This window comes from Centrocercus urophasianus, unplaced genomic scaffold, assembly GCF_019232065.1.
Source record: "Centrocercus urophasianus isolate 14NV4802_14NV808 unplaced genomic scaffold, USGS_Curo_1.0 seq_2, whole genome shotgun sequence".
In the NCBI taxonomy this organism is placed as follows: domain Eukaryota; kingdom Metazoa; phylum Chordata; class Aves; order Galliformes; family Phasianidae; genus Centrocercus; species Centrocercus urophasianus.
In genome coordinates this window covers 5,344,438-5,371,144 of record NW_024884755.1, presented here as the reverse complement: position 1 = coordinate 5,371,144, position 26,707 = coordinate 5,344,438, and the positions used below count along the sequence as shown (strand labels likewise).

The window sequence follows — 26,707 nt, the reverse complement described above, 5'->3', positions numbered from 1 at the left end:
TGAGTGCTTATTTGTGTTTAATGGCAAGCTGCAAAGATCATATTCCCAAATTAATATAGCTCAATATCTTTTAAAGAGGCAGTAATCCTTTATGTCTATTTCTCAAAAAGCATAGAGTGAGGAACTGATAATTAAAGGCAATATAAAATGGTAGGCAAGATGAAACAGATGGCTGTAACGTAATTCTTGAGTCTTAACTGGCACTTAACTCTAACTCTTTCAGTTTGACAAATACAATCAGACACCTATGTTGACATACATATGGTATGCTTAACTACTTTTATTTATGTAACTGAGGTATTAAAATTGCCTTGAAAAGCGGACATCTAAAGAAGAGAAAATGAAATGAAGAGGAGAATAGTAGTCACTGTTTTTGCTGATCTATATGATAGTGGCTGTTCTTCCTCCAATATTCTTAACTTCAAATTTCCATGCAAAAACTGTCTTTTGCTTTGCTGAATGGGTAGCTTGGAAAAGTGAGAGGAAGTCCACTGTTTTTCAGCAAGAGTGAGTTATGAAGACTTTTTCTTTAATGAAGTATAATAGGCTAAAAGTGTGTGCATCTCACACGCTGCATATCATACACTTTTAATATATACACTGTCCTTATACACAAGCATCCTTTATGTACACCGATACCACCTTCACTAGGAAATTAAAAGTCGATAGATAATGAACCTTGTGCTGTATCTTCTCTTCCTCTAACATAGATTTCACATGGAATCTCCTCCATCACTCTGTCTTCTATGACTTGCTCAGGGCAGTCATGTGCTTGTTTGAAAGTGTAACTACTTTTTTTGAATGTGCTATTGAATGTTTTCATTGGCTGAGGTTGTGCAAAATCATTGCGGAAGGGAAGTTCCATGGAGCTGAGGTTTGTCCTGCTTTGCTTTATATTGGAGGCCTGAGAGCCACAGTGATGGTCATGAATGCATCTGGAAGCTGTTGAAGAGCGTCTCATTTTCTGATAGTTTTCAAGTTCTTCTGATAAATCTGCCAAATCTGCAGAAATTTCTTTGTCCCTCAGTGAAAACAGTTCATAATGTGGAGGATCAAATACTTCCTGGAAGCCAGTTTTATTGAAAGCAGTCTTGCAAGCCATAACCTTTTTGCGAGGTTGCTTTACTTGCACTAGAATTGAAATGATAAGAAGAACTAAAACAATCCCTGATGTTATGCCAATGATTGTTCCATGTGTTCTGGTGATTTGTTCAAACAATCCAGATTTTTTTTTTTCTGCAAAGAAAAAGTAGGGATTATGAGAAGGCTTTCAATATTTTTCACATTTTGGATTGTATGTTAGAAATAAGCAACTGAGATCACCAAGTAAGTGCTGTTCTATTAATGAAATGACTTCATGGTACCAGTGACTAGACTGTATGTCAATAGGATTTGTTCTATTGACAAGTCTAATTGTCCACCTTCATTAGTGACGGCCATATCGTAATTTGGTGGCAGGTGTAACTCTGTGGCAAGTGCAGAGTTAGTCATCTGGGACTATACTGATCAATTAACATTCCAAAATCTACAATTTGAACAGCTACAGATGCTTCTCCTATCAAAGTATGCTTGTGCTGGTAACATTCCCACTGATGCCAGTGGAAGAAAACTTGGATTTAAATGCATCTGTTTGTTCTTTAAAATTGAATACTACTGCAGTGACAATGTAAGGCTGTTTGTTTTCACATCTTTTGGAAATTTAGTGTCTGTCCTTTGCACAAAGCCTGCTAGAAAGACTGCGATGCAGGGAACTTCAGCAGAGGTATATTCCAGTTGTAACTGTTCACTAATCGTCTGTTGGGGGTAAAACTGGGAGAAAGGGGCAAAAAACCCAACCAGATCGTGTGGCATTTTTGGGTAGTACTTCATATGAAAACACACAAGATGGCAGCATCAGAACAAAATGGTTTTCCATATATAGAATTCTTATTTTAAGATTAAGATTTTCCAGATGGATCTCTGTTCTGTAGAGTACTACTTTCAGAAGAACAAAAGAATTCTACACCAATAGAATCCGCTACATTCACTAGCAGAGGGAGAAAAAAAAAAAAAAAAAAAAAAGCATTTAAGACTATGTAGAAGAAAACGTTTCCTAGTTATTATATATGTTCCATTATTGGGCTTCTGATATCTGGGTATGTCTGTTAGGCACCTAAGTGCTGCACACATTGCACAAGAAGTGTTACATACCCTCAGTGTAGACTAAAACCACCCATATACTACATGGGGTCCCGAGGAATTGGCTAGAAAGCAATACTTGAAATACTGTTACACTTCACAGCTTAGGCCGTTTACTCTTAGTTACATTTATGCCTTTAATGGAAAGGAGGAGATCTCCCTTTGTTCTGCTGAGTTTCAATCTTATCAGCATACTTTTGTGGGAGACAGGAATTTCAGTGCTATGATAATTTTCTCATTCATCTAGGTTTCTTAATTCTTGGATATTTTTTAATCATAAAGGTCTAAATCAAAAGTGATGTCTTCCCCAGCTGCTTCAAAGAAATTGCCCATGACTTATGGTTTTAGTTTTTTAAATCTTTATGCCCCACTGGGCTGCAGGCATAAGGTAGGTCACAACATGCTCAGATGTAGGTGGTCATGGACACGGACTAAATGAGAACTCTAGGTGCCTGAGGGAACGGGGAACAATTGAGAAGCTTTCTGTTTAAAGATAGAAAATGTTCATTTGGTTGCATCAATCTCCTCAATTCTACCTTAGCTGGCAAGATGGATCCAGCTGTCAGCTGTCTTGTGATTATATGCTCTGCAACTTTTAAAGCAGAAATTAAATTGTATCTGACGTAAAACATGGTAAGTTATTCTGCACCAGTTGCAGCATGTACAAATACTGGGAAAGGCACTTCCTTCACTGATGGTATAGTTCTTATGCATTATATTTTTTAAATACTACAGAATAATAATGAAATGTGGATTCTAGGTGAAGTTCTATAAGAGTTTTTGCAGAGATGGGAAACATCTAGAAGTTGCACGTGATAGAGAACATAGAATATCATGAAAGCTAAAGATTATTTAGAGGAAACTTATTTTCCAATTGAAAACTTAAGAGTAATGGATCATGTTTGTTAGCTGTATCCTTACATAATATGTAATACTTTCATTTTGTAACACACCTTGCATTACAGCATATTAAACCACTGTGTATTCTTTATATTGTTTACTTGAAACTATTTCTAGATTTTCCTTACAAAAAGAATTGACCATTTGTACAAATGAGAAGAAATTTTCTTTGAAATTGGGTACACATCTTAATCTTTCAGGATTTTTTTTTCCAGACCCTTTAATTTGTCAGAGAACAAACTTGTTTGTTTTGCTTCTTAGGAGAAAATGTTTTATTTACGTTAAACTGCTTCTGTTCCAACTCTGAAAAATTAACTTATATATATATAATTTTATCTTTGAAGACTGCTGTGTCTACTTCAGTCTTGAAAAAGACTTTGTGAAGCTTTGTCTGTCTTTTTTCCAGTTGTATCTTGTTATTTTTTTTCTCTTTTGGTGATAAAAAATTCAACCTGTCCCTTCAGTCCTTGCTTCATTTAAGTTTTTAGGAACGGATAGGATGCAACTTGGTAAATGCTGAATTCTACTGACTATAAAGCTGGCACCCTTTTAAAATGAAGAGTATGTGCTGAAGAAGAGATTTGATTATAAAGTAGTCAATCTTCAATATCCTTACATGCCTCCTGAGTTTAAGTAAAAATTTGCAACAGCTTCCTGAGATTAGGAGAATTGCTGTCTTCAGCCTATTTCCAGGACAATAATTTCATGGCTTTCCTGAAAGGCCAACTGACCAGTGTGGATCATTAAGGCTATACTTTGCACTCTATTTACCTCTGCAGTGATTTTCATCCCAGGGGTATGCACAGTTTTGAATGCCATTGCAGACTAAAGAATTATTGATGCACATGTTGCTATGGCAGAAGTAAGTGTTGCCTGAGCAGGGAGCTGCAGAAGAGAAGAGGAAGAAAATGTTAGGGATTTTCAGTAACTCAGAAATTGCAAGAAAGAAAAAAACTAACAAGAACACAAAAAAACTAGTAAATTGCTGTAATTTTTAATTAATGCATATTCTTTTTAAAATTTTAAACAAAATCAGTTCTTATGCACATTATTAATTACCAGATGATTTACTCTTTTGTTTGTTTTGTTGCTTTGTGATGCATTACTGATGCTACAAACAAAATGTTCTTGCTCAGAAGGCAAGGCAGAAAGAAAAGTCACCTGACACAGATAATGGTAGAAGGATTTAATACTTGTCCTTAAAGGCTTAATGCTTAAATCACATGCTCATCATCAATTATATTTATTCAGTCTGCTGTGCATCTGCTATGTAGATGGTATAGCTGGTTGTGAAGCAGCTCCTGAACATCTGCATTTTAGAGTCTATTAATATCTTAAGACAAATCAGATTTCAGCTTGCGGTGGCCTGTTTCAGAAACTGCAAGAGATTTCAGAAACTGGGGGCATCTAAGTCACTTCTGCTTGTGAATCGAAGCTCTTAGATCCTCCTATTAGAGCTAATGCAGGGATTAAGTGAGTGAAGTTCATTTTTAATCTGTTTACATATGGTTAGAAATTTGAAGAAATAATTTAACTAAAAAGTTCTTCTAAAGATTCTCTGTATTCATGTGCATTATACGTAAGTTCTTGACATCAGACAGCTTCTTAAGGAAAAAAGGCTGTTTTCAGGATGGTGTGCAATGTAACTGAGGAGGTCTCTGTGACTTCAGGACACAAGAAATTTGTTTTTCCTTTTTCAGTCTCAGTAATGTGATATTTTTATTATAGAAGTGCCTCTTTTTATGGAAATCAATACATAGCAGCATAGATGTTGTGACAGACATTATTCTACAGCTTGGTTTCATAGGGAGAATTTATTTTTGAGCAGTCTTAATTTTCTAAAACTTAAAGCAAAACCCAAAGGATGCAACAGGGCAGGATGCAACATGACAAGTCCTGTGCACAGCATGTTTCTCACTTATTCTGCCTCTTAAGACTTCAGACTCTCATTGGCAAAAATAGGATTTATGCCTAAAGAAGAGAAGAAAATTCAAATTGGCATTCCCTAACTCTATTAGTCATGTCTTCCCGTTCTGCTGCTGCTTCTCTACTCACCAGCACATTCTCTATTTTACATTCCTGTGCAGTTTCCTGAACAATTTTTGGGTGATGGTTTTTGTTCGTGGGCCCATAAAAACAGAATAAATGAACTTCATTTTCCATTGTTTGTTATTTAGAGAGTATAAAGTCTGTCTACCAGTTACAGTGATTGATTGGTTCCAGTCCAGGACTTCAAGGACATAGCTGGACTCGTATTTCAACAGCTGCCTCAGACTTATGAAGAATTCAGTGTTCATATACAGAATTGTTCATGTACTGAATCAAGCCAGAAATGAGACACATCGATCTTCTTGGTAGCTGAACTGCAAGGAGCACTAAATATTTGCTAGGTGACTGTCTTGCATAATTAGTTCATTTATGCAAATCTTTTCAGAAATATTGATTGTTTTCATGGTTGGCTTCTTATAATTACAAATCATTAGTAAGGTATAAGAAATAAATAGCTTAGAGATCTGAAAAGACAAGCTGAAAGTCACCGTTTTCAGTTAGAAAACTTGCTTATCAATACACTATTTAAAACTACAGGAGAAACTTAGTTTTCAGACATGTACTTTTGGATTACTCTATCCAAAAAAGACACTATCTGTAGTTAGAAGATAAATAAAAATAATAGTGTAGCACTGCAGACTCTGCTCTGGCAATGACTTCTGAATTGCTTTGAAATTGTCACTAAGGAATGTTACCCACCCTTAGAAGTAGGCACTGTTTCAGCCTCTTGCACTTGACTTCTCCCCTGCCCCCAGTATCTATAATATAAGTGGATAATTTTCCCTGCCAAAGTTCATAGCTTTTTTGAGATTGAAAGCTGCAATAACCTGCACTATCAGTAATATTATGTTACTAACCATCGTGAAATAAAAACTACTGGAAAAGCTGTTATAAATTTGATAAGCTGTGCTTAAAACTTCACTGTAAGTAAAGTTGATTAAATGCCCACTGCAGGTTAAGCAATAGAGTAGTTTCTGAAACATGCAATTGCTTCTTACTATCTTGTATACAACATTAAGCAATAAAGCATTTATCTTAAATTACTCTTACTTTACAAAGACTGTTGCAGAGAAAGCAACTTCCATCCTGTGTCAACACATCCTGTGTGATGGAGCTGAACATAAAATCTGTTACCTGTAACTTGAATTACTTTTCCAAGATGGTGATCTTGGTATCCCTTGGTATCCCTTTCAAGACTGTTACTTGTGTCCAAAGAAGTTACTTCTTTGACAGTAAACCTGTACACCTGTACTGGAAGTTGAAAACTTTCAGCAGAAAGCACAGCTTTACCTCCTGATGTGGCAGATAAGTTTTATTCAGTTCTTCCCATAGATCTCAGATCTAGTCTATAGTTCCAAACATAGTTACTTCTGTGCTGAAGATGCCACGCCAGGTTTCAGGTTCTGCAGTGTGGACCATGTAGTGCCTTGTAAATATGTGAGGCAACAAAGTTCAGTTAAGTTCAGAGAGCTTTCTTCGCTTGGAAGATCTCACAAACAGCATGCTTTTAAGAAGCATCTTAGGCATTGTTCTCACTGTCTCTAATGCAGGCTATGGAATACAAATAGAAACTGAGAAAAGCATTTGCAGCTCTGCTTTTAATATAGGCTTCTTGATGAATTAAACTGCTTTATCTGTGGTTGTGCCATAACTGGGCTTAGCAGGGGAAGCACACATGGGACTGTTTTAGAGTCATGTGCAGTGGAGAAAGGAGGCAACAACTTAGGTGCAGTAGGAGTGGATCTGTGGTTGAAGCTGTGGGTAGGAAAATGTTCCAGACTCTGGATGGACTCCGCATGGTCACAAGCATTCTCTTGTCCTTTGAACATCCAGGCTTGAGAAGAGCCTGTCCTGGTGTCTGGCAGGGAAGCAGAAGTTGGGTGCTTCAGTCCCACTGTTGTCTTTTAAGTAAGTCTGTGCATGTCTGTAGTACTCGGTAAGAATGACCTACACTAAGGCTCCATTAGTACTGAATTCAAATGAAAAATAAAACTTCTAAGAAAGAAGGAAAGTCATTTTTCAGGAACTATGGTGCAACTGCAATAAAGCAAGTATTTAACTTAACTACTCCTACCCAAAGGAAACATTGTTTTTGAGTGTATGTTCCTATTGCACAAGGTATAGTTATAGCTTTTCCTGTAATTCTTGAGGCAACCCAATACCAGGAGAATGAACTCATTGAAATCTACTTACGATCCACAAATGAAGTGAAGAGCATTCTGAATCTGCTTAGTCTGCTGCCTTCGTCTGCCCACATTCGCACCACACCAGTTCCGGTCTGCAGCATGACATCGTTTGCTACAGTGCTGCAAAACTTTGCCTTCAGGTTTTCAATGGAACTGCTTCCATCATATACAGCAACAAAGTTTCTTTTGCATTCATTGGAATGCTCCATTTGATAGTCCAGAAATCGTAAATAGATCTGTTAGAAAAAAGAAATGAGTATCTCCTGGAAAAGTAATACAGAGAAAACAATTTTCTTTTTAGGAAATCTTGAATAAGACATTTTAAGCTGCTTAGACCTTTGTTAAGCCTACAGTCAGTTACTCTAAAGCAGATGCAAGAAACGCACAAGTGTCCTGAAGAATGTTAGTGGTATTTTGACTGCCCTCTTGCCTTTTTAATTCGTAAAAATAACACTAAAATATAAGGGAAGGAATCTAGTCAGAAAAGCTCTGAAGCAAAATAAATTAATCACAGTTTGTTGCTTTAGAATGGTGGAAGCTAATTACTAATCCATAGCAGTGTTACGGAAGACATAAGCCACGAAGACATGAGTAATTTGAATAAAAATGGAAGTGGGAGAAAAGCAAACTGGCTGCCTAGGACAAATTTATAAAATGAAGCCAATGATAACTCGTGCAGAAATAGAAATTTAACACAAGTAAAGGCAACATATGTGGTAGATCATATACAGTGGGGAAATTAGAAGACCAAGAGAATAGTTGGGGAGTAAACAAGTAATTTATCTCGCTGGGAAACTTGGGAAAGACTGTAATTTGGTTACAAGTGCATAGAAAGATCACTGGGGTTTTTAATCCCTTGTTATGTCAGTCTTGGGACTTCCAAAATTCTAGTGAAAGTTGAGGAGATATGTAGTCACTTCTAAATTAAGACCTTATTTAAACTTTAGAATTCTCAAGCTATCCATTGTTTTGCCAGAGAAGAAATCTACACATATGGGGGCTTGGGTCTGCTACACTGTGGGACAGGGGGTCGTAATCCATCAGGTGCTCACTGTACTCTTCAGATAAGCTTGTCTTTGACTGCCTGCATGTACAATTGCCTCTCTGGCTGCTGCTGTGAATGTTAAAGGCATTTTTCACAGCACAGTTCTTCATGCATTTGCCTAATGACAAGAATCTCAACTTCTGTTTAATTTTTGAAGGAGACTGTGGATGAATACCATGCATGACTGCTATACTACCAGTCTTTCTGTCCTTCTGCCATATCTTGCTCTTAACTAGAGTAGAAGCCTTTTAAATCTGGATTTTAAAGAATTCACTGAAACAAAAGCACTACTTTTGTGTGGGGAAAAAACATGCCCTCCCAACACCTCACAGAATTTATTCAAAAGCTAGTAAAAGAGCACATAAGAGATTGATTACACTTGTACACTCTGACTCTTCCTTTCTTTCTGGTTTCTGCCAGAGGCAGCTTGCCAACACTTTCATTCTGTGAAAAGGTGCAGCCTGTGTCACAGTATCTCATAAACATGGGTGTGAGCTGCAGGTGCTCATATTTTCACTTAATGATTGGCTTTGTCTGTGTACTGCGAAATTACAATGGAAACTAAAAATAAATTAGAACTTTTTTAGTAGAGCTATTCTGCATATGAAAACAAAGGAGTAATTCTACTGAAAAGACTCAGCTCTGCAAAAGCTCCTTCCAGTTTGTGTGCCAGGCAAGCAAATATAAAACACCTTTGCTCATAGATTATTTTGATTATTCTAGTAATCTTCTGAAATATGGAGTGATTTATTCAATTTATATTATGCAGATTTTAAAAATCCTTTTATCACTCAGTTGTCAGTTTTAAAAATTTATTTTTTATTACAAAATCGAATTGAGGAAATTAAAAATGTCTATGTTTTATTTCCTCAAGAGACAGCACAGTATCAGATCTAATGGGTTTTATCATCACAATTCAGCCAAAACAGAAGCCTGAGAAACCACTTTTAAAATATGAAGTTATTTTTCTGTCATGTTTTAACTCAATAATTTAGAATGGTGATCTAATCTCAGAACTGACCCAACTACAACTGTGCCTTCTGGCAACATTCAATAATTTATTAAAATAGTTAAGCATAAGATCTGGTGCACTCGACTGGAAATGCAGAGAGAAAATGGTTTTATTATTGTTTCTGAAAGAACTGCTACTATTACTTAGACTAGTACAGGGCTCCTGGGAGTTGAGTCACTTCCTCAAAGGCTCAAATATATTAATGGAGTTTCAGTTTCTTGTCTTCTCCTCTTATTACTACTTTTAGGTTGTTGTTTCATCGATTTGAAAGTTGCTGAATATACTAACTCCTAGAAGTGGGTAAGAAGGCAAACACTAGGTTTGTCATCTTGGCAGGTCCTGCTATTGAAAAGACTTTTTTTCATCCTTTATGTACACGGAAAATGCAAGCAGTAACGTGTGCTTTAATACACATGCAGAAGCAAGATTACAGATATGTATGCTATACAGAGAAAAAATTACGTATTCTTCAGTGCAGTGCTTAAATAATTACCAAGTGCAGCTTATATCAGAGACTGTGATAATATAGCAAAGCTTTGTTGACTTCAAATAGAACCAAATTCCCCAGTAGAATTACTGGCAGCAAAATTTTACCTGCATTACCTGGCAGCATTTTTACCTGCAGTTTTCCAATAAAAGCACAGGCCAAATCAAATGCCTTTGAAAAATGTTTCTTGAACAGTTTTCAAGTCTACTCTGTATTTGAAGTTTCACACAATAGGAAGACTTGGAAGATTTCAGAATAATCTATCTGAATTTCCTAAGCCACTGAAACATAATTCATTTCAGTGAGAGACATTATGCAAATTGCTATTACCTGTTAGTAATGACTTGGAAACCCATTACATACTGAATGATATGAATGAAACCCACCTTAGCATTTGGAGTAGCTTTAATTGTCCATATGCAATCAACTGCTTGTCCTGGTTTTGTTTTTTCTTCTTGTTCTACTTGACTGGAACGTACTATTCCATCAGCTCCCGAGAGCTCAAATTGGCAGTCTAGGGAAAACATATACCTTGCTGTCAAATGCAGTATGATATTAATTCAAAATTCCTTATATAAAGAAATTGGTATTGTAATACTAGACCTGGAATGGGATTTAAAATACCTCCTAGGTAAGTGAAGTCAGGATCTGTAATAGAAAGAAGTCATGAATCACAGGGGCTATCAATGCTTGAGAATCACTTCAAGGTTTATTACAATCTGAAGATGATGTCCATTTTTATTATGTCACAATAAAAATTGCTAGAAAGTTTGTTCAGTCAATTGGAAGGTACAAAGGCAAACTTTTTTTAGAGAATACAAGATTTCATAAAGATTGAGCTTAGCTGACTAAGGCAATTCTATACTTACAGCTCAGATTTCCAGCATAACAGCAGAAATTACTAGGCATTATGTTTCCACATTATATTCTGAAATTTAACCATACCACTTTTCACTGAAATCTGTGGAGCTCCACAAGAGTACAAGAGACCTTTCTGTGTGCATCATTCTGACCAGACTGTTGTCTGTCTAGCTCAGAACAATGCAAACTGGAGTGCTTTTGTAGAATATATCAACACTTTGACATTCCTAATTTCTACTAATAATGAATATAAGGAAGACAGCTTAGTACTAAAGTTACTTTTTCTTTGGATACTCATGTTGCTTATTTTAAGCCAAGTAGCACAGTTCTAAACATCATTAATTAGCACAGAATTCAGCATTAACTGCTCCTCTTATGTACCTTCTTCTAAATGCAAAGTGTATGTACTGCACATATCTGCATAGTAAACTGTATTAATATACTGTATGTGTTCTAGTAGTGAGTTAATAATACACTTTTTTTTTGATGATTAGATGATGGTACTTAACTTTACTGGGACTGGGGCTTGGCTAAAATTGGGTCTCGAGTGGTCTGGGATGTCTGGGGTTTACATTTCAGTGATCAGATTTGTGTTTCCCCACAAATTGCATGTTTTCCCGGGTGTTGTGTTGAAAATCACCGAGGAAGTCACATACATCCTAGTGTGTATGTGTGTGTGAGATGTTAGTCTGTCTAAGCAGAGGAAGTACTCCAGCCTGGGACTGGGTTAAATTAGTTCTGGAACTGATGTTAATGAAATGGCTGTAGAAATGGATTTAGCAAAATGTAGAAGTATTGTCTCTGTGGAAGTATTTCAGTGGATCACTCTCGGTGGACTGGTTACATTAATCTGAAGAGTTTCCAAGTCTAAATCCCTAGCAAGGTATACATTCTGTAAATAATAATACATAATTGTGTGTAGTGTATTCACATGCTGCAGTGGTAAAGACCAGTTGGGTACATAAGACAGCATAAAATAGTTATGGCCATGTATCCATTTACAGCAGTAGTAGAGCTGACATTTGTATATTGTGTTTTGTCCCAAAGGACAATGAAGTGCTGATACTACACGTGTATTGTATCTATGAAATACAGCAGTCAAGCATTGTACAAGGATATCAGGTCAAATTTAGTTGTGAAAAGAATGTCCTGCCAGTTTAAAGTGGCTCCACAGAGCAGATTAGTTGTCTGTCTAAAGGCACAGTCAGCATATGATCTGCTCCTTCATACCCTGAGAACAGCTCAGTACTTTGAGCAAAGAACAATTCTGTTTTCTGAGTTGGCGGTTTGTGGGAATCTAGTTACACTGATAGCTGATATTTATATTGTCTATATGTTTCCTCAGGCTTTTCAGTAATGGAAAATTAAAATAGTTTGCACCTAGCTGGAAGTCCTATTGTAGTCTGACTTCAGGTGTTTCTGTCAGCGTGTCGTACATTCCTAGAAGATAGGCTGCTGAAAATGGCAGCTACTAGCCTGCAGTGGGGGACCTGGTACGAATTACCAAAGAGGGAAGTTGCTAAAGTCTTCAGCACAAACAAGATCAACTGGCCTCTTCATTAGGAAAGTATAAACCTGTAATTCTCTTCAGTCAATTTTCCAAAGTGTTTTTATTCAAGTATGCTCCAGGATTAGCAGAACGGGTCTGTCTCTAACTGTTGCATTGTTACTTTTGCCCTCATAAGTATTTACAATGAAATACAGTTCTGACTGCCAGCATAACACATCCACAGGGTTGAGTGGGAGCAAATGGTCTTTAATTTGGTTGTTAATTTTAAGTATCTTTACCTGGTATAAATGAGTACTTTGCTTGAAATCCCTTTCCTTCCAGCTCCTCATCAGAAATAAACTTGATCCACATAAATCTCCCCGTTGATCTAATTAGTGCAGGACTTTTCAGACCACAGTAACGATCGATTAGAGGGGAGAAGCCAAAAGGTCCATCTCGAACCTCCAGGTGATCAAACCGACATTCAAATGAGGGTTCAATGTAATAAGGTTCATCAAAGGTCAACTCAATTCTTTGCCGTGGAGCAGCTAGACATAAAAAATTAAGCAAAAGATTAAATGCAGATCTATATTAAAAAAGCATGAAGACATGAAATAGTAGAGAGACCTCCAAAACAGCAAGATAACAAAAGAGACTCAAATTACATCTGGCAGTCTGCTCCAAAAACTCAGGTATACAGGACCAAAAATTCAATAACTGAAAAATTCATACTTTTTAATGGAATTAAAAAGTATTTTCTATTTTTTTTAATAACTGAATATTAAACAAAGACATAAATTTAAAATATCACGCGTAACAGATGTCAACATTAATGCAAAGACATTCAATCAAGGATAAATATTAAAATATAAATTAAAAATTATGTTCTTTGGGGCCAGAATACATAAAAGAGGAAAAAACTTTGAAGGATGTAGAAAAGAATGGAAAAGAAAAATATCTCAAGAAATCACTGGCGTATTTCCTAAACAGTAAGCCCTAATTTGGAGATGCTTTGGTTGGAGACTTCTTTTATTAGAATACTCAGAAAGGTGTAAATGGCTTCATTTACATGATCAGTACAAGAGCGATGGGTGTAAGTCTGAACCAGGACTTGGATAAGACTCCTAAATCCTGATGCAGTACAGCTAAGGTTACATATTGACTTCATATCTGTACTGAAACCGTGCCTTTATATTGTATGTGTAGATTTAGGGTTGTTCTTGTCATCTGTTGTCCTAAATGAATCTTCAGATACTAACTGGCATCAGGAATGACAGCATTAACAAATCAAATGCTGTCTGCTTCTGCTGGATGCAAAAGCAATTTATTTATACATCTCTAATAGTGTTTAGATCTTTACACCTTAATTATACAAGAGTTAAAGACATTCCTGGCTGTTACTTTGCACATGCTGTAGTGGTCTGGAAGGACAATGTTTTAATCAGAAATTGTGGAGGAACTTTGTCTTGCCTATTTCTTGCCACAGTAATAACTGTGAGGACAGAGGCATGGAAAACAATTCTGTGCCCTATGGAACTGCCCTGCACAAGGAAGATCCAGCAGGTCTGGTAGCTCTGAAGCTGGACAGAATATCTGCTCTTCAGGTACACGGTGGCAGGGAAGATGCAAAACATCCGCTGCACAAGCACAGAAGCAAAATTCAGGGTCTCTGTTAACCAGTACAAATACAAACTCACTGAAACCTGTTATTGAAGTACATTAATTAATTGATGTGAATCTGATGATGAAGCTTACTAGCTGACTTCAGCGGGTTTTGGATGCATTCTAGTAAGAGGGAAAATAATTTGTGTGTCCCAAGTCTTACAGCCCTTATCCAAGATATTCCCATCAGATTCTGTTTTATCAAGTTAATGAATTTTTTGTCCCCATTGCATGACTTCAGCAGTGACCTCAGCAGTGCTAATAAACCTCCATTTTTAGTACAGTGCTATGGTGACAGACAGGTGTGGGTATTTTTATTAATAAAGGGCAGCATAAAGATCCTCTGCCTCTGAGATACACTTAGCCTAATACAGTGTGGCCTGGTAAATGCTAAAATGGTTCTTCAGCCATTTTTTGCAATTTATTTTCAGCAATATTGTAAGTGATATTAAGGTAAGCTACAATTTTTATCATAGTATTTCTTTGCCTTCGTGGATTACAGTAGATCTGATACTGCTTTTTCAGGCTATGTCTTATTCCATATTGATAATTCCTGCATGATTGCCTTTTATATTAACTCGCTCTTATTACTTGAGAGAGCACATTTAGCTTCTTGCTAAACCAAGGGATGGCAGAGTTGATTCTATTACAAATGCGGTTATGCAATACTTGACGGTGTAGTAAGATGTCACAGTTTGAACAATTTGGCATAATCTGTTTGACCGTAAGATTACAATACAGCAAAACACAAAGACAGCCAATACCTTCCAGGATGTAGATGCACTCTTGATTTGGTGGGTACATGTTAGGGTAGTTTGGTGAAGCAAAGTGTCCTCCATTACTGGTCCGTACCCAGTTATCACACTGCGTAGGAGGAATGCGATTCAATCCAATATTTTGCCCACCTTCAGGGAAAATAAAGGGATGAAATAAATGTCTCCTGCAAATATGCAAATTTTATTTTTCACAAGTGAAACACTGACATAATGCATAGCCTATATTAAAAAAAAATGTTTTGGTTGAAAATCCTCTTATCACATATGGCACTTGTTAATATATAGCTAGGGAAATCTTTTGTTTAATTTATGATGTGGTATATCCTGATGAGATCATGGTTTCTGAATACTAGATCTGTACAGTAGTCCTTGGGAAAGGAAGAGAGGGTGTAAATATTTTTACCCAAGCGAGTTTAGATTCCTTGATGCTTTTTTCTAAGACAAATAGTCATTATGGCTGTCAGTAGAACAGCTTTATTTTAAGGTCTGTATCTTTTTCATTCCTATGCAAATGTAATCCAAAATATTTGTTAGCGTGTAGCATTTCTGACCCTCATTCCAGAGTAAACTGAAGTACATGGACCTCAGGCTATTTACAATAATATGTTGCAATACAAAATGCTTCTGATATGTAAATAAGCTAAATATAGCAATGGTAGTTAAAATTACTAGCAGTAATTAGACTGCACTGGTAGCTAAGGGGCTCGTTTAAGATCAAAGATCTCTTCTTCTAGATGTGCAGGGAAATACGCTCTGTAGCTGAGGTGATGCAGTTTACTAAGGTTATGCACTCTGCTGGACCATGCACAAAAGCTCTGTTAGTTCAGATTTCCTTATCCTCTGAGCAAGGTCTTGGAACAGTAAGATCCATCTGACATTGTTTTTAAGTAACTTTGACCTCTTTGATACCAACCGTACTAAAGAGAAAACAGGATATGTGCTTTCTGCTGGATTTTTCCAAACCTCAGAGGGATGCCCTCGTAGACTTATCTATGTTTACAGTTTTTCTTTGCAGACCATTCAGTGCACACTGATATGGGTCATAGCTGCCTACAGTCAATTACATCACCTTCCTCTGATAAGTTGGCAGCCTGTATTTATGGGGGTGAAAAAATCTTAGTCTCTCCTGCAGAAACTGTTCTAGGAAATTATGTAGGTGTCATTTCAAGGAATTCTTCTCACCTACGTTAGGATTAATCACGCACATGACAAAATAAGTCATATGAAACTAATGCCTTCCCCACTCAGGAGGTGTTGGCTTCAAAAACTTTTGTGGGTGGACTACTTGAAAAGCTTGTTGTCAGACAGAGAAAACATGGGTTTCCATGGTGTTTGTTTTTTTCTTACCCCCATCCTCTGAAGTCCAAAACCACAGAATTTTAATGGTGTAAGTGAACCTTCATCTTCTTTTTTTTTAACTGGGTTGGGAGGAGGAGAAGACCTACTAGTATCTGAACACAGCTGCTTTCTTTGACTTATATGGCTTAACTCAGAACTGCAAAACTCGTACATTTTTTTTGAAAGAAAATCATCAAAACAAAATTGTACCTTGTGTCTTCTGTGCAACAGCAATCCCTTCCACAACAAGGATTGTTACTAGCAACACTGATAAGAGAAAGTGAACAGGAAAAGCATCAGTAATTGAACAAAATTATCTGCCATTTTCTGCAGTCCCTATTCACACAAATCCTAGAATCACTAGCCGAAACAACTCAGAACACACAAAAGTACACAATTTATGTGCTTTTTAACATTTCAGCTTTAGGAAACCAGTGCAGTTTAAGTGCACTGCAGGTTCTTCTTCCAGGCTGTTAAGAATGCCTATATGAAAGCAGCCATTTGTTGCTTGAGGGGACTTCAAGAATCTTCTGTAGAGTCTCTACTAATTTGAAAGCATCTTATAACATTAAACGGTATCTATCTTCTGCGTAATTTCATATCCCGAACTCAGATGTTTGGCAGACATATTGAAGCGTATTTATCTTAAAACTCCATATGCATAACACGTGTGCAACAGATTTGTCAAGCTTACACAAAATTAACTAAGACTAGGAAGGGAAACAGGAATGAAGTTAGAGTATATTATTATGCCCCTCTTCAAATCCTTGATTTGCTTCCATCTTGAATACCTCTAATAATTCTGGAGCCACATGTTAGAGTACTGGCTAAGCAGGCTGTGCTTCTGGAAAGCACAGAATATGAGTTACAGTATCATGTGTGTTGCTGAGACAGTGAATGGAGAGCACTGGCTCAGTTTCCTTTCCCATACAAGAGCCAAGGGGTAGCACTAGCAGGTGGCACTTTCAAAGCAAAATAAGATTATTTTTTTTTAATGTACATATTTCATAATGCATCGTTAAAATGGAAAATTCAGTTTCAGGAAGCCCTTGAGTCATAAGCTGCTGGATGTCTGCAGCTTATGGGATAGTATTTGGGATGCTATCTGGGATAGTGTTTGGGCAAACATCATTTGCTCTGTTTATACTCTTTCTGAGGTCTCTGCTTTAACATCTCTGTGGAAGACAAGACAGAAAGCTAGATGGACCTTTAATTTGACCTGGCATGGCCTTTCCCATGCTTTTAACCTATTTGCTAATATTAAGTCAGACAAACACGGCCTCATTTATGGAGAAAAAAAGATTTCAGCAGGAATTCTATTGTCACATTGAAAAGTTCACTCTTTTTTCCCAGTTTGTCCCTCTCATTGCTCAGGTATTTTAGTATCTCATGCTGAAATGGCATTTTCTCTATCGTGATTCCTCTGTGCTGCTTATTAGACTTTCAGCCCTTCAGTGAGCTCTGGAGGGAGCATGCACTGACTGTGAACTACTGCGATCCTGACTAAATTCATATAGATGCTACTGTAATGTTGGCACAGATATATTATCTCAGGGAAAGACGGAAGGAATCAAAGCCTGCCTCTGGAAGTGTCGGTCTTACATTACTGTTTTATTATGTATGTTTCTGCTGCCCTTTCTTCTCTCTACCGATATTAAAAAAGATTGTACATGGCTATGAGACTTACCTCAGCAACAACCATTTTTTCTCTTGAAGACTCCCACCCTCTATTTTGCAAGGACGTAGCAATCTCAAATCAATTTAGACCACTTTTATAACTCTGTGCTGCTGCTTAGAGTGCAAAATGACTTTTTTTCTTAAAGCAAGAAAACACAAAACCCACAGCAATCCTTTATAAGAAAAGCAAATACTTTCATGACTAACAGAACTCATGCAGACATTATTCACTTTCAAGTATCAGTGAGAAATCTGCGTTGTTTTTTTTTGTTTTAGTACAGCTGTCTGCTATCACTAATACTATTATTGTGCCTTTTTGCTTTCTTTTTTACCTTAAGAATATCAGTAAGCACCTATCATTACTTCAGTGATTGTGGTGTCTTCTACAGAACATAAAAATAGACACTCAGTTACACGAACCAGCGATTTCTCTTCTTGAAATGATGTGGAGACAGAAACAAGGACTTCAGACAATCTGATTGGTTTTCACTAAAGCCTGTGTGCTTCTATAAATAGTTGAGAGCTGTGTGTGTAAGTGCAAAAGAACGGAGCATGTTTCCTGCAGAACAGCATGGGCATGCAGACACTTATGGAAGATAAATGGTCTGAATGTTTGTCTTACGGTCTTCATTTTGTCATGTAATATGGATGAGTGGGTATAGTACGTATGGGCCAGCTTCTCACTGTCCCTTCTCATCCTTTCCATTTTTAATCTCTTCCATCTCTTCGCCTTTCCCTTTCACTGCCTGTGTAGCAAATGTTTAAGGGCCTGTCTTTGCCATTTCTTTTATCCCTGGTGATAAAGACACATCTTTTTCTAAACACAGAAGAATATTCATCAGTGTGTGGGCTGTCCTTATCTCTGTGACATTGTGACTGAAGAGGTGGAGAGAGGACTTATTTCCATCTTCCAGAGAGTAGTGGGCAGGGACTCCTAAAGCGATATCACCTTAAACTGGGTGCATTTACCTGCATGATAGCAAACAGGAGCTTTTTGGCTGGAAACAAGGCTGTCAATGTTCAGGATGAAAGGAGAAGAAAGAAGGGAAAGAAATGAGCCAGGATATTTTTAAACCTTTTAGACTGCTTCCATTAACCCATTTTTGTCTATTTTTTAAAAACAACAAAGCAGTCACTCGGTGTCCTAAATCCGTATCACTTCCTGGAAAAATATTTACAAATCTCAAAGATGAATTTGGACCATAGTCAGTAATAAGGAAAGCAGATGTCAAAAGAAGAGACAGCGCCTGTAGGACAGCTCAGTGGGGAGCTTGTGCTGAACAGTGTGCTGGCAGTGCGTGCGGGGACACGGACCCAGCAGGCAGAGCAGGCAGAGACACTGAGCTACTTTCACAGAAAGTCTTGTAGCACTTTCAGAAGGATCAGAAACAATCTTGTTATTTCTGAAAAACTGAAATTCAAAAAGAATGCGCCTGAACTTGCAATAGGACATAGTATTCCCCTACTTTTTTTCTGTCTTTTAAAGTCTGTCACCTATCAGCGTGACATGACTATTCTTCCATGAGGATGAAAGCGAACTCTAGACTTAGCTCTGTATTCTACCTTGATACTGGAAATAGAAGCAGCAAGTGTGTAAAAATGCCACTTGAAGGTGGCTTGCTAATGTAAGCAAGAGCATGAACAGTGCAGGACTGCATGACCGCACTGAATATCTAAGGGACAGAAGGATGTTTTGGATGATTTTTGATGCAAAGAGTGAGGTGAGAATTCTACTAGAGATCTGGGAGACTGACCTCGTTTTCTTGCAGCTATTTAGCTGGTAAAGATAGAGGCTAGAGCTTCTGCAACATATATTAAGCTTCTACTTTGTGGCATCTAAACTGTAGGAGAGGCTATCATGAAACCAACAGCGGCAAAACCATTGAGGCAGGCAGATTAAGTGGAGCATCTTTAATTCATGGATCTGGTACTTGCTACAAACTTTTATTTCATAAATTATGGTGCACGGTTTTATACTACCATTTAAAGCTCTGATAGTTTTTACCTGTGTGAACACTAACTGGAAATGAAGCAAAAATGGCAAGCTTCTGTCTGTTTATAAAAAGAATCTATTTTTCATATTGTTTGCTTGTTTGCATGAAAGATTTTAGATCACATAGCCTGCAGACGGCTGTATAAATTTTTAAGAGTGAATACACTAATCATACGTTGCAAGTTATTATTACTACTCAGTTGTTGAAATAAGCTTATGGAATCCTATAAACTGGTGTGATGAATTACATATTTCTGTGAGAGTCAAGATTGTCTTTGCTGGCATTTCTTAGTTTTCTGAAATGACTATACGACGCAAAGCACATTTGCTAGCTTGGTTTTGAAGTGGCTCTTATTTCTCTTTAAAAAATAGAATAATATAGTTTCATAGTAGCCACCATTGAAAAATCAGAGTTTTGCTTAAAGAAGCCAGTGCTGTAGGCTGCAGATCTGATATATGCTTGTACTTTCTTGCAAGATGCAGTCTTCAGATTTCATGAAGTACACTGCTGCTCCGAGCTCTCTACAGTATGTCTTTCCTCTGCTTTTTCTGCATGCTCTAGGGATCTTCACATATAGAGAAAACACACAAGATTTGCTGCATAGCTGTGAGAGCAGTGTCTGTCTTCAGTGATAACAATGGGGGATCTATGCATGCAGGGCAAGCTGAATATCAAAGTTGGGAGCAATCATGCAGAACTCAGAAACAGTGAAATTTCCACCAATTCTTAAAATAAAGACATGATCGTTTAGAGTATTACACATTCTTAGTAATAGTGGTTGTCAGAATCCTAGGGATAAAGTTGACAGACATTGCTTAGAGCAGGATTCCCTGTTTTATCTCTGTGCTGTACTCCCTGGATTAGGCAGCACCTTATGTACACACGGTCCAAATAGACAGTAATTGGCAACACACAGGTCATGCATGTTAGAACAACTTGCCAGGATGCCTGCTTCTTTCTGGCAGATACAGCCTTGTGTAACAAATGCTTATCTTAATTATACACTGTGTTTTGCCTTATGGGAATGAATCCTTTTCTATGTACTATTCTTAAACCCAGCTCTTAATTTTCCCCCTGCATGCTATAATTAATACTACTTTCAGGAACTGCTAATTGCAGTGTCCCAGCACTTATGTCCAATGATTTTCCATATGTTTTGTCTGAACAGCGTAGTGGAGACATTAATGTGGTGGAGACATTTGTGATGTTACACCCTGTCTTATTCTCTGGCCAAGGGCATATATACAATAGGAATTGCTCACGTTAATTTTAGTTGTCGTTAAAGGACTCTATCAAGTGTAGGAACCCACAGTGTTAGGTGCTGCACATATTTAAAGTATTTTACTTGGTCTTGGAAGAAACTTCTTCAGTTTAGACAAAACAATGTGAAAATGGATGGATTTTGTATAATTACATGTGGATGCTCACTTCCTTTTCTTTCAGAAAGGTAATTACATGCATTTCTGATTCAAACAATTTTTAACTCAGAAACGGACAAACTGTAAATCCCAGAGGAATTAGGTTTTTTTCTCTCTTCCTAGCACTTGGTGACATTTTCTAGGTGATAAAAGCAATACTGGATTGCATCTATTACTGCTTTTTTAAGCAAAGAGTTCTAGTGCTGAGGATGAAAACAGGGCAGTTTTTGAATCCCACATGCTCTTATAGTTCAGTCTGTATATATTCCCTGATTTCTTATGATCTCAACAGGACATGAGCAGATTGTTAAAATGAGTATCAGAGAGCAGTGAAGTTGGCTGCCTAGAACTTAGCCTATTAACAGCTTCAGTGATTTCCAAACTTATTTATTTATTTAGATACTGGAAGATAGTGCAGGATTGCAGCAGAATGAAGTAACAGAGAGCAAAGTGTGCATAAGGCATGATGTATTTCAGCTGTTTGCAATCTTTACCCAAAGCACGCTAGTGGAGCGGCCATCCCATTTTTAATCCTCTCACAAATGCAATGTAGCAGAAGTGGGCTTCATCAGCTATTTACAGTGACTCTAGCACCTTTCTAAGATCCAAATCTCGTTAGCCATTAGTGGGCTGGCAGGGTGTCTGAATGCACCCAGGTCTATGCTCAGATAAAAGAGTTTCATCTCTCTGGCTGTTTTCAGTAGGGATTCCTCTCTTTAAGATTGCCAAAAAAAAAACCTCAACAAATTTAGAGTCCGTATCTCTGCAGAGAAATGAGGTTAACTGGTTTAGGAAGTACATGCAGTTTTCCCACTTCCCTTTGATCAAATCATCCGCAGAGCAATTCATGCTTGGATGGATCTGTGACAGAGTCCCCTCCAGGTTTGCTCAAAACATTTAACGTTTCTGATCCTGCCTCCATTAGGAATAGTTGAGCAGCTGTGGGTTGCTTCATTCTACCAGTTTGCTCTACATCCTTTTACTTATAATCCATTTCTGGGTATCTCTGCCAGCAAAACTTCTGCCAGAGGAATACTATTTTTTATTTTGAAGATAGAAGCTTTCTTCATTATTTGGAATATCCTTTTTCATCTCCAAGCTGGGTGCAGCAATAGACTGCTGAGAAGGCTGCGTTTGTAAACCATGTTGATGAGGGATTCCAAAAACCTTACTAAATTAAATACACTGGCTTAAGGTTTAGGTGGTTTCCCTGTAGCTGACAGAACGGATCCTGCTGCACATTTCTATCCTGAATAATCTTTCCCAGAGATTATGTACTCCTACTACGCTGCTGGGATATTGATACTTTTGATTTAGATCAGATTGTATCAAACTTCTTCACCTCTTTATTATCAATATAGTGGGGTTTTTTTCAGTGATTTTTTTTTCCTTTTTCTTTTTTCAGGAATATCTATCTTGGAATTAGTACTGAAAGTTCTGCTGCCTTCTGTCATGTCTGAGAGCAGCTAATATAGAGTATCATTTTTTTTTTCCTGGCTCTCCAGTCTCAGTCCATTGAAAAGAGACTGCTCTGTGTTCATGGATTTTAATGTCTGCTAGAAGAGGAGGTTTTGTGATAGGCATTGTTAACATCTTGGCAGTCCCTTCCTGATGCATAGTGGGTCAGCTTCATAATAACAGAACATGGAGAGAAGCACAAAGATAAGCTAAAATAAAAGGAATATGGATTTTTTTAATGAAAGGCTACCTGCTGTTTTTTTTGGTTGAAAATTTTACACTCCTCCACCCCATTCACTTGCTGTATTTGAGGCATCAGCTGTCAGTCATATATCAAGAAAGGGAGCAAGCTATGTAAGTTGTCCAAGACTGCCAAGTGTTTCATTAATTAAAAAACAAGTTGGAATATACAGGGCAGAAAAGCAGCAAGCCAGTTTGCAGTGCTACAACCCCAACTGCAGCCAAGACACTGTAATTAAGATTGTGCTTCTGTCTACATAAGCATGTCCATCTCTGCACGTGTAACCTGCTTGGTGTGTAAATAGTGTGTACAAGAGTACACACAATTTGTGGTACAATTGCAGATATTTAGCAGCTCTCTTCACCATCCCTGCAATGAATTACACTGTGAATTTCTGACAGGTTCATAAATGATTAATAGCTTATAAAGTTTCACTTGGGGAGTAATCTTTCTGTCTAATCTCTCTCCATGAATTAAACCTTAGGAAGGTGCAGAACATCTTGGCTTTTTTGGAGACAGGGATACATAATTCAGCAGCTCCTTCAGCTTCAGTCCAGTGTCAGTCAGCACTCCAGCTACATCTATATACCAGATTATGAAACTGAACTTTTCTATTAATATCATTATATTTAGAACCAACTAGTTTTTGTAAAAAAACCTGTAGCAGTCATTGTCAAATACATCTTGGGAGAACTAGAGAGCTAATGCTTTTGAAGTTATGCTACTCTGAGAGCAGCGTATTTTGGATACTTGTTTCAATATGTACTAAAAATGACACATAGCACATACCATCAGATACCTGTTTAGAACATAAGAGCTTTTTCAAACCTATTCTACAGTTACCTGAGTTACTTCTGCTTAACTGCTTGACAGCACAAGCTGTCTGGTGCTCAGCTTTCTTTCAGTGCAGCAGAAAAGATTGCAAATAGCTCCTGGTTTTAGACAAAAAACGAAATTCTGGCTTATACTTGATACTGCCCTCATTAGGGCCACTTGCAGCCTCTACAGACAATACTCCCCTCTTGGTTTCAGCAGACAAGTCATGAACTTGTCTTTTAATTTTTATTTTTCTCTGCTCATTTTCAGCTTCCTGGGTCATTGTTACACCTTTTGATTTTGGGAGCAGGAGGCTGTAATTCCTAGCTTTACTTCCAAGTGCTACATATTTGTGAGAAGTTAGCTATTAAAATCATGCCAAAATGCAAATGAGAGGACTGAGCAGAATGGCAGCAAGTTAATCATAGCAGTACATGTTCTTGCAACCTGCCCAAGTTGGAAATAATCCTGTACCTTACTGGAAGGTTGGCAGTGTTGGCTTCCTAGGAGTAGTGGACATTTGTACTAGCCCTAGCTGTTGCATTATCAGGACCAAATGACCAAATTCTCTAGCTGGCTTTTTGAGGTAATCCAATGCAATAACTGAAATAGTCCCAAACAAACGCAGTCAGGATTCAACTTAAGGTTAATGTAATTCAGCATCTGTGTTCTTTGCTGCTGTTTTTTTTGTACTAGTCATGCTTGGAAATGAAGGGAACTAGAAGCCTCTAGCCTATATCTTTTGGGGCAACAGGAGATACATAGAAATTTAAGATAGATATATTTAGTTTAGTGTGTAATAGAAACAAGGCTTTATAAAGAAAGCAGCTGCTTTTCTCTTGTATGAAGGAGAGGATGATAGTGCCTTATTATTGTAGAGCAATTGCATTCTGCAAGCTGTGCCAGGATTCAAGAATGCTTCCAGTGGTGTCCAAAACATTGAGAGCTGGAGATGGGAGGAAAAGGATCTGCCCGTAGATGTCCAACTCACAGCAAGCACCTCAGCCTCCGATCTGTGCCTTGTGCTGCTGAGGAAGCAGGTGGGCATGGCCCACAAAACCTCAGTGCTGCTGCAGCCTCAGTGCTGCTGTGGCCCAGCACCATTTCCATGCAGCAATACTTGGCAAACTCAGATGAGGGCAAATAACCAGAGTAAGAGATGCTCCAGTACTTACTGTGAAGCATTAAAGAGTTTCCTCAACACTATGGACACAAACAGTAAGAATTATATTAAAACGTTTCTATGCTTCATAGGTGATAAGAACTCAGTAAGTAAAACAAAGCTATCTGTATGGAGATAAAAATTACCGTCACTGTGATTAATTTCCATGCAGGATTTAAGATGCATCTCGTAAAATATGGTGCTTGATTTGAACGTTCCTCCCAATAGTTTCCTTTTAGGATTAAATCTGCGTCTATTTAGGAATCTTTCTTCCCTCTTTGTGCTCAGATCTGACTACATGAAGACTCCTCGTGCAGAGATAAAAGGGTGTGTGCAGTGCTAAGTAACAATACCTTATTTCTGAAGTCATGGCAAGTGATGCATTTGGAATATTAACGACTTACTGACTAATGGCTTTCTGTTCTTTATAATATTTAAACTGCGTCAAAAACTTCCTTTAGAAGGACAATTCTTTTTAACTGGACTCTAATGTGATCATAAAAGATCAGAGTGAGGTCTGTTCAGGAGAACTCCTGTATGGGTAAATTTGCAGGAATTGCATATCTCTGAAATGCAATTAAATCTGCGTATGTAGAAGGTAATTAAGAAGCAGAAGCATCAGTTGTATTTGTTGGCAGTTTTATCGTGGTTCAGCTATGCATTAACCATGTTATTTAAAGAGGAAGTAAAAAGCCTAAATGCAATTCCTTGCCCAGTGAGCCTTTTGTTCCCACGAAATCAGTGGCTGGTTAACACCTACGTACAGTGGGCTTTTATTGAAAGCAAGCATCTTCTGGCTGTCAATTATGATGCTAATAAATGAAAAATATTTATTTACAGCCTCAAGGCATCCATCCTTCAGGTCGGGAACATGGACTTTTATGGGTTATGGAAACATTCTGGATTTAAATCACTTTTTACAACTTTCATACTGTGGGAGGACATCAGTGCACATCAGAATCAATTCTCCACGCTGCAATGATGCCTTGATGGCTTCAATAATGCAATCAGACGTTCCAAAATTTCCTAATGGAATAATTTAATAAAAGAATCCCTAATAGTTTGAGTCTGACATTGCTAGAGAAGATACGGAATGCGAGAAATCCCCTCCTGAGACACAAGGTTAACGGTCACGTTTAGCTTTATTTTCTGACAAATCCTTCACCCACGTTGAGCCATATAAATAATAGCACAGATAAAGGCAGGCTAGAAGGAAAGCTGGCTGCCCTCAGCTGTTTACCCCTGCATTTCGAGAAGTTAGTAACGGGATTTACAGGCTTCAGGGGAAAGAGAAACAGAGGTGAACACCGGTCAAGCACCAGCTTGTGACACAGGCACCGGTTTTGTGAAAACCTTGCAGAAAACAGATCTCGCTCGTGACAACAAGCAAAAGCACCTGACTACAGTAACGTAGCTCGTTAGGAGAGTTAAGAGAACAGAAAGTGTATTGTTAACAGTGAAAAGATGGAGTGGGGGGAAGCTCTCGGCGTGCTCCGGCTACGCGCGGGGAGCACCGGGGCGAGCTCGCCGGCACTTCGCGCCCTGCCCAGCTCAGCCCCCAGCCCAGCTCAGCACCGCCGCCCGCCCTGCCCTGCCCAGCCGCGACGGCAGTGCGGGGGCTGACCGCGGACGCTCGGCGGCGGCCGCCCGGCAAGCTTCGGCGTGTCCCAGCGGGACGGAGGCGAGCGGCTCCGGGAGTAGCGGGCGGCCTCGCCGCCCCGCGCTCTTCGGCCGAAAGTTTCCGCTACCGGCGGGAGGGCGCGCGGCGAGACGGCCCCGGGAGCCCCCGGGGCAGCTTCCCCCGCGGAGAGCGCGGCGCCGTCCCGCGGCTCCTACCTTCCAGCACCGAGCAGACTTTGCGTAGGGCCATCGTCTCCCGGCGGGCCGCGGCGGCGACTCCGCGGAGGCGGCGATCAGCGGCGCTCCATGGCCGCGGCGGCCCCCCGCGAGGGCGCTGT

The 26,707-nt window shown here is 38.4% G+C and overlaps 1 protein-coding gene across 2 annotated transcripts; it reads right to left on the bottom strand.

Annotated features, from left to right (window-relative positions):
• NETO2 (neuropilin and tolloid like 2) lies at positions 1–26,662 on the bottom strand. 2 transcript variants are annotated; one of them, XM_042821257.1, is made up of 9 exons: positions 26,586–26,662; positions 16,194–16,250; positions 14,634–14,774; positions 12,507–12,755; positions 10,461–10,505; positions 10,244–10,371; positions 7,321–7,549; positions 3,850–3,963; positions 1–1,236 (listed from the first exon to the last, which is right to left on the bottom strand). In XM_042821257.1, exons 1-9 carry the CDS (start codon positions 26,617–26,619, stop codon positions 656–658), a joined length of 1,578 nt encoding a protein of 525 aa, XP_042677191.1. In that variant the 5' UTR covers positions 26,620–26,662; the 3' UTR covers positions 1–655. The 2 variants fall into 2 exon arrangements, with proteins under 2 accessions (XP_042677191.1, XP_042677192.1); XM_042821258.1 differs by lacking the exon at positions 10,461–10,505.
• Positions 26,663–26,707: the final 45 nt, after the last annotated feature.